This window comes from Schistocerca serialis, chromosome 2, assembly GCF_023864345.2.
Source record: "Schistocerca serialis cubense isolate TAMUIC-IGC-003099 chromosome 2, iqSchSeri2.2, whole genome shotgun sequence".
In the NCBI taxonomy this organism is placed as follows: Eukaryota; Metazoa; Arthropoda; class Insecta; order Orthoptera; family Acrididae; genus Schistocerca; species Schistocerca serialis.
Window position 1 is genome coordinate 632,481,046 of NC_064639.1, and position 8,925 is coordinate 632,489,970.

The 8,925-nt window shown below is 39.9% G+C and overlaps 1 protein-coding gene across 1 annotated transcript; it reads right to left on the minus strand.

The window, feature by feature from the left end:
• Window positions 1-3,831: 3,831 nt before the first annotated feature.
• LOC126457713 (uncharacterized) lies at window positions 3,832-8,145 on the minus strand. Its single transcript, XM_050094248.1, has 3 exons — window positions 8,074-8,145; window positions 4,907-5,131; window positions 3,832-4,249 (listed from the first exon to the last, which is right to left on the minus strand). The coding sequence occupies exons 1-3, from the start codon at window positions 8,099-8,101 to the stop codon at window positions 4,188-4,190; spliced, it is 315 nt and encodes a 104-aa protein (XP_049950205.1). The 5' UTR covers window positions 8,102-8,145; the 3' UTR covers window positions 3,832-4,187.
• Window positions 8,146-8,925: the final 780 nt, after the last annotated feature.

The following is an 8,925-nucleotide window of genomic DNA, read 5'->3' on the forward strand; positions in this document are numbered from 1 at the left end:
CTACTGTTTTTTTTTTTCATTGTTATTATTCTGTTTCCCGTGATAGCATGAAGCACAACAGGCGAACTGAGAAATAAAATAAAGAAAGAGCTTCATCCACAGAAGTCATGCACCACAGCCAAGAGCATTTCTGTTGAGCTTGCAAGTGACATGCGTGTAACGGCCCATAGTTGGAACAGGTTGGTTTCGCAAAAATCGTTTAAACTGCTAATGGCATTACTGAAAGCAGTGACGTCAGACGTAGTAAATTATGTTGAGAAGTTTTACTCCTACTGTATCGAAAGATACTCAAAACGCTTGGATATTCGCTAATCACAATTTAGACAGAAACTTGAACGTGAGATGCGTTACTGCAAGCAAATCTGATTTTTTTCAATAGAACAAAGTTCAAAACATGGTGGATACGGATCATGTATTTCCTTCATCTTATGAATAATATTTCTACCATTTAGATTCAACTAAAGCCTCAGATAGTTTCATTGAACTAGAAAACCATTTTCCTACACCCCAGTGTATTTGATCCAGATAGTTACCAATATACAGATAGTAGGGTCATTGGAGAAATTTGGTTTGCCATCGCAACGAACCATGAAGAAGCAGGCAAGTAGGAATGATGCAAAAGCTCTTTTAACGATTAGCATTTGGTCGCTTATGTTTTCAGCACGCTATGTAAATAACTGGAAAAGATGCAGCCACTTTTTAAGCCTTATTCATATAATCAGTTATGGAGACTGCACCCCCTCCCAAAAAAGTGTCCGCAGCTCGTGGTCGTGTGGTAGCGTTCTCGCTTCCCACGCCCGGGTTCCCGGGTTCGATTCCCGGCGGGGTCAGGGATTTTCTCTGCCTCGTGATGACTGGGTGTTGTGTGATGTCCTTAGGTTAGTTAGGTTAAAGTAGTTCTAAGTTCTAGGGGACTGATGACCATAGATGTTAAGTCCCATAGTGCTCAGAGCTATTTGAACCCAAAAAAGTAAACAAGAAAAAATGCTATTTGTAATTGAAGCTTTCACCCAGGAAATTTTTATGGAATGGATGAAAACAGCTTTCGATGATCGTGCACTAACCACAGATATTTGAAACGCAGTTACATCCTACTAGGGCCTTCGTCATTGACATACAAGGAAGAAACGTCACGTCAATGGTTTGCTGATTAAAAACGGAGTATCACTTCAACCTATGGTATAAAGAAATGCAACTGAACGCTGCGTTGTCAAAATAGCCACTGCAGAGAAACTATAAAAACTTGAATTCGCTGGCTGGACGAGCATTTCAACATCGTCCCTGCATTAGTTATTGAACCAGTTTGCATGTCTTCCACTAGCTGTCAAATGCAAAAATTGTTATGCGGATTGTTCTTCATTCTGTATCGTATTAATGAGTTTGATCATTAACTACCTGCTCTTTTCCTGCTAGACAGACGTACCGATAGTTCCATTTATCTGTAGTTAAATCCTCTACAATATACACATTTTCGATGTAAGAGAGCTCGTTTGAATAAATTCTGTGTATTTAAAATGAGTTATTAAAGAGCGTTGCCTTTCAGGTTCATTAAACCAGTTTCCACAGCTCGTCGATCCTACTGATCATTGGAGTTTACGTTCAGCTGTAGTTGCTTCTGACGAACCTGAATGACAAAGAGAAATAAGCATGAACACCGTCATTCTTGTGAATTCTTTATGTCTGAGCATCAGTTCTGACACAGTATGTGTCATTCAAAACCTGCCTTCAATATAGTTAAGTGTCCAGCAGGAGTAACAGCAGCCATATGGAACTTGTTTTTCTTGTCCAATAAAATGTCATATTGTCAGTTCGAACACAAAATGTTGATGAATATCGTTAGTTAGGCAGAAATATAGCACAATAACTTTACTTACATGTCTTTTCATTAATCAGTTCAAGTGTTAGTAGGAGGGCTTGTTGAAAAATAATGGCTCCGAATTTTTCATGTGAAAACACTTAAGCTTTCTAATGAAAACAGACTTTATTACATTCCACATCTTTATTCTTCATGCATCCACGTTTACTTCTCAACATAGTCGCCATGAAGAGGAACACAGTTCTCGCAACGAGAAACCAGTATGTTGATACTGTCACTGTAGGATGTCTGACATTTTCGACGTTACTACAACCATGCCTACACCACTTCATTGCTATCAAAGTGAAGACCACAAAGGTGTTCCTTCGGCTCTGGAAGCAGATGAAGACATGATGTGGACAAAGTCGCAACTGAATGTACGATGATCGATGACGATGAAACCGAGGCGTCGGGTTGTTGCAGACGTCGCTACGCTCGTGTCTGGTCTGGCACTGTCACGGTGAAGGAGAGGATGCTCTGCGTGTGGACGAACACTTGGAATTCGATTTTTCTGAGGCACCGACGAGGTTACGTCAGACAACGCCATGTTACACATTACATTTCGATGTCTTTTACCGGCAGTTTGAATGAGCGAAGCGGAAAACTCGACTAAATGATATCCGTGATATGTATTTCTTCAGGCGATGTAAACAATAGAATAACAAATTCTGAGGAATTACTCTTCAGCAAGCCCTCGTAGCTGAAATTTATTCTCCATCTAGGGAACGGTTACCATTCTGAAATGTTCCGCACTAGTCGGGATGAATTTCTTAAATTCATTTTTTTATTTTTCATTTATATCGCCATATTCACTAAAGTCATAGCATTCTGTCTACTTTGCATGGGTTTCTTGTCTGCTTGATATACCGACTACATCAAAACCGCTAGTAGTCTGTGTGATTTTTTTTTTTCAGTTTTTATCTCCAATAACATTACTGTCGACGTGGTTCACATCTACCTGAGCGTGTGTTTAACCACTCAGTATCTCCTTATATTCATGGATTGTTAGATGTTTATTTCTATATTCTAAGCCTGTAATTAAGGTCTACTTAATTTTTGTCAGCTTTCAGTTATGTGTCACTGAAAGTACTTACAATTTCTTCATATACAGTTACAGTTGTCATAAAATGCCTTGCAGCAGACAGCCAACTGAAGATTGTGGTGCAGCTGTGACTGCTTCCGTATTTGTCCAATGGCATTTAATTATATAACAGCTGAAATGTTCACATACATCCGTTATAAATACAAATGCATTTAAGTTTCCGTTAATTTCATAAATTGTCATTTAAGTGTAGTACTTAAACATATGTGAAATGTAAAGAGAGAAATGCTAACTGGACCGCGTTCCCTGCCAAGGATGGGGGATGTTGACAACAGCAGGGGCGGGTGCTGGTGAAGATACAACGACTCGTTGTTAGATTTTTTACTAATTCATAGAGCGCAGAAATTCTTCTGTATACGCTTCATTTTCTGGCACGGTGCGGCGTCCCCTAGAAATATTAAGGCATCGCAACTACAGGTGTATACGTCTTTAGTTTGCGAGACGACTTCAGATGGCAGGATATGGCCGCGTTGCTATCACGGGTGGCAACCAGGGGTTCTGTAACGCTGAAGATGGTGCCGTTCCAGTGGCACGGCGATGGCGTTGCCCAGAGTGCAGGTCTGGCCATCGGTGAGGAGCAGGAGCAGTCGGATGGCCGGCCAGAGGAGACACCATTTATTCTGGCTTTCAACTATTTCATGTGTTATCCAGGAAAGGCAAGGACAAGCCACTGTGTCAGTCATAAGTCTCTGCAGTGTCCATCGGTGTCATCGTTCCAGTTAAAGTGTTAAGGCAGGAACAGGGCATTTCGATGGTCCATGGTTAGCATGAATGGATGTAATGTATTGTGTATAATTAATACGCAGTTATAGTTTGCCACTATTTATGTATAGCTACAGATTAGGAAATGTATTTTACAACTGAAATATAACAGTTGACGACATGGAAGAACAGTTTTATTGTGTCAGAAAAAAATTATTACAAGGCCAACAGAAAGACAAAAAACAGGCAAAACCATGTTTTAAACAATAATCTTCCAACTCAGTTTCTAGCCTGATTGTGAAGCTGATTTATTGCATATCGTGAAGCAATCAGAAACTACCATAAAAGAAGATAAGTTGATTCCATCGGTTTTTGTTGCTAGTGAAAGAGGTAAGTTCTGCACTCTTGAAATTTACTTCTTTCCGTGAAAATTGTTGATGTCTTCAGTCAACAGCACAGCCATCTCGTCTTCACTCAATCCCAGACGAGTCAGCTCTTCCAGGATGAGCCGACACACTTGCAATACTCCTAGTTCTTGGGACAGTCTGACAGTACTGGTTTACACAGACTCTTTGGTTTCACCACATAAACTACAATAAATAGAAGGAATATATTTTAATAGAGTTAGAAACTATGAATAGAAATATATACTATTTTACATTTACTACTGATAACACAATGATAAGTCATCAACTATTTCATTTTTCGCTCTCTTATGGTGCCATAACAGTGAGTTTGTAAAAGACCTCTATGTACCAAACAGGCAACACAGTTACTGTCAAAATAAACCCCACAGCACGAATATCTGTTGCCTATTAAAATATCTCTTCGCTAAATGTTGAAACCAAAGCACATGGAGAACTTCATGTCGCGTTATACAACATAATTCAGATAATAAAACTCAGATTCTGCATCGTAGAAAGATAAAAAATGCAACACATTTAAGAGTCTAACAAATAACTGGAAAGAAAGGATTAAATATGTGCAGGAAATTCCTCTGAATAGTTTTGGTGAAGAATCTCAATGAGTTGCAATTTCGTAAAGTGCCGTATCTTGCTTGCATTGTTCACAGAGAGGTAACAATTTGCCGTTAAAGTGTAACGTAAGGATAAACACTTTCCCTTGATGGTTTGATTTTACTCATATTCTCACATTCACTTTGAAACCCTTCAAAAATTTTATAGTCAACAGTTTGTGGTTATCTTGTCAACAATGGATACAAAATCGTGCTATGGAAAGTAACTTACCCTTCGGTAGTAGGTTATAGCAAGAATACAACTTCAGTGAATTGGCATACAAGTAGAACTTGTTGTCTGCCTGGACACAAATGGTATCGTCGTCTTCTTCCGCGTACGACGCCGCCACCAATGTTCTCACAGACGGGATGGTGGCGGACGGCTGTTCCTCACCCGGGATGGCGGCAGTGGTCGACTCTTCTGGTCGTCCGTATACCGCCGCAACTGCGACCAGTGCTGTAGAAAACAATGAACATTATTACAGATTGCAACTTTTTCTACTGGCTGCTGGTGCAACTTTACCATCTAGCACTCTGCTACTATTGTCTGGTAAAGTGATGTGGTAGCTTGACAATCCGGAGATAACGTGCAATTCATATGACTAGTGCCACAACTCTGTCACTTGCTAATGTGTCTCCTCTGAATGGTAGTGGTACTCTGTCGTTTGGTAGACTGTAAGTTGTACATGAAATCCAATGTAACTGTTTCCAGAATGAGATTCTCACTCTGCAGCGGAGTGTGCGCTGATATGAAACTTCCTGGCAGATTAAAACTGTGTGCCGGACCGAGACTCGAGCTCGGGACCTTTGCCTTTCGCGGGCAAGTGCTCTACCCGTTATTAGGAAAGCTGTAGCAGGAGATTACTGCATATTTGTGATATTTGTGTAGAATGTTAAAAGATGTTTTGTACCACAACACGAGACTGTTTTCGCTACCTAATTGCTGATATAACTCAACATGTTGCTCTTAACGGAACAAAATGGATACTGGGAAAGATAATGTCAAGGGTACGATGAGGAAGTGTCACATGCCCACTACTGACCACAATATATCGGATAAAAGAATAAGTACTGCATACTTTGAGAGGTAGTTAAGATCAAACCATTAGAAATGTCCAGTACAAATGGGCTCAAAACGCTTTCCGTAAGAGCTATGAGCAGTTTGGGGAACTGTAAACCGTATTCATAGTTCTGGGTAAGTGCAGCACATACATTAATTCTAACTGAACCAGTATGTATTGTGAACAGCTTGTGAAAACCATTTACATTGTAGTTTTTTCTCAGCGTTTGCCAGAATAATGGGAGCCTCTTATTACAAAGACCAATAGCAAACACCATATTGAGCATGACCTCGCCGGCCGAGGTGGTTTAGCGGTTCTAGGCGCGCACTCCGGAACCGTGCGACTGCTACGGTCGCAGGTTCGAATCCTGCCTCGGGCATGGATGTGTGTGATGTCCTTAGGTTAGTTAGGTTTAAGTAGTTCTAAGTTCTAGGGGACTGATGACCACAGATGTTAAGTCCCATAGTGCTCAGAGCCATTTGAACCATTTTTTTTAGCATGACCTTTAGCGACGACTCACAAATGCAGGTCACATGTAACACCCGATGCCTCATGTATTTTTCAGCTACTTCCTTTCATGAGTTTATAACCATTTCTCGTGACTACAGCTACTTATGAATTTTGTCAGTAATTAACTTTCATCGAAATATAATGTATGCTAGATGAATAAATAAGAAATAATTACATAGATCGTTGCAGTAAATAAGATGCCAGAGTCAAAGAAATTATGTTGAACTAACACGAAGAATATATTTCAAGGAAAAATAACATCGTTGTCGTGAACGACGCAGTCCTACAACAGAGGGCAGAGATGAGTTGCGAAGCGTCTGTGGTGTGATAGAGACATATGCGTCGGCCCGCAAATGCCAAACGGAGATTATTATCGAAATGGTATTATTAATATGTATGTGGGAAGGCAAAATATAATTAAGTCAGGACGTGTATGGACGCAGAACATGAACGCAAGAAGATGTTGGAATTAATGAAAACTGTGGTGCGCATAAATTTTATTCAAGCTGCTGACTAATCAAGAGGAGCCTACCGCCAATAATGAATTTCGTAATAAGCATTACATCGTATCAGAAGCAACGCATCGCAAGGTAAGATATAGCCAGTATTTTTATAGCTCCGTAACAGGCATGCCAGCGTAATAGTAACTTTTCGGGACATTCTCCAAAGCAAACTTTACAGACCCAGGTCGATCAAACTATCTGACAATCAGATCAAACTGGAAGTGATTCAAATTTAATTCATATTTTATTGAGAAAAGTATGCTGGCTAACTGACAGTCAAAGAAAGTTTACGATTTTATGTTGTGTTCTGTAAATGACTTTATTGCATACGTGTACGTAGCATTAGCATTAGCAAATAACAGTTCCCATAAATAACGTTTTCTATGGCATCATTTACCAAGTAACCGGTAAAGAATTGTAGTCTGTTTTGGCCACGATTTTACATATTTTCAAACAGACAGCATTATCACGAATTACGTAATACAGCATAGCTTCTATGGACCGTTGCTAGTCATTGCAGAATTATAATTAACATTATTGCATGTTAGATTTCAGTGCTCATGTTACACGTGTCTTCGCATCTAAGCTCACGCGAGTTCACTTCATTTTTTTGCCCCATTACCTTTCTTGCCCGGTACTTTCGTGATTAGCTATTTATCAAATTTAACTTTTGCCCCTTTTTGGAGCTGACGACCTTTCTACTCAGCAATCTAAATTCGTGCAGACGACATTGGCATACCCAGTTACGGTAACTACAGCAAAACTTTATTTATTCCCGTTCTTTTACATTTATATCATTGTTGCACACAGTAAACACTCGTGTGTTAACGATCAGGTAGTAACTCACTACGTTCTATCAGCAAACATTGGTATTCGGATTTGAATTCCTTGTTTCCACATACTATGGAAGAATACGTACACGTGTCCCAAAAAGCGTTTTCTAGTCCAAGGACAATATGAGGAGTACATACTGCTACACAACAAAAAAATAAAGTGATCCCATTTGATTACTCATTGTTTTATTGCATTCTGTGGATTATTCGAGATAGCAAACAACTTACGTAGACTTGATGTGTTTCAAAGTAATCAAGATTAACAAGTGCTCATGCCTATTAAGGTGTGCAATTCATAGTCCATGTGCACAGGAATTTTTTTATTGTTTCCTTCCATACCAACATCTCTCAAAATTGTGGCAGTGACCAATTCTTCGCCGAGTGTATAAATAGATTTTCACGCGAATTGCTATCACAGAAATCATGTTTAAAAGAAGGTAACAAAAAAATGTGTATCGTGAAAGCAAATTTATATATTCTGCCAATACTTACCAGCAACAAAGAACAGAACAGCCTTCATTGTACCTGATAAGAAATACTACTGCCGTCGGTCTTACATTTTCATTTATACATGTTCAAACACCCAATGGCATCATCGAATGTTATCGTACCGTTCCTTTCTGATTTTCTGTTCCGGGAACTGGTTGCAGCAACAAGCAGCAGATTGACTTTCCTTGTTTTTGGTAAGCCGCATTATCGTTCGCTCTGTCTTGTTTATTACCAACGCTATTTCAACAACCGTTGTCTAAAATATGGGTTATCATACTGCACCGTTCACTTACTCATCATTCGATGTAGCCGCGCTGGGTAGCCGCGCTGCCTGGGTCGCCTTGTCACGGTCCCTGCGGCTTCCCCCGTCGGAGGTTCGAGTCCTCCCTCGGGCATGGGTGTGTGTGTTGTCCATCGAGTAAGTTAGTTTAAGTAGTGTGTAGGCTTAAGGACCGACGACCTCAGTAGTTTGGTCCCATAAGACGTTACCACAAATTTCCTAATTTCATTCGATGTCATTGGAAGAAACCGTGTATCAGTCACTTCTTTCTCATTAAGTGTCATTGTAGTAAAACCGAGAAAACAGAAAGACGTGTTTCCACGTAAGTTAACTGCCACAGATCATCAACACAGCTGAGCTGATATGTCACACACGTCTTGTGGGCAGTCCCTGTTAAATGTGGATTGAGAAGAGAAAGCTCTAGTAAAAAAGTGAATTGCTGCAAATACCTCATCACGCTTTTTTTAAAATTAATATAACACAGTTTACGCACAGGCTCGAAATGAATATTCTGTTTCCATCAACGAAGCCTCTGATAATGCAGTAAGTCTCAAATCCTGAAGAAGTGAAATGTG

Excerpts from the sequence above, each read along its gene's own strand:
- LOC126457713 (XM_050094248.1), bottom strand. The coding sequence starts at position 8,101 with ATGAAGGCTGTTCTGTTCTTTGTTGCTG. Across the intron at positions 5,132-8,073 it reads TGTTCTGTTCTTTGTTGCTG|CACTGGTCGCAGTTGCGGCG; the intron begins GTAAGTATTGGC and ends TGTTTTCTACAG. Across the intron at positions 4,250-4,906 it reads CTATAACCTACTACCGAAGG|TTTATGTGGTGAAACCAAAG; the intron begins GTAAGTTACTTT and ends TATTTATTGTAG.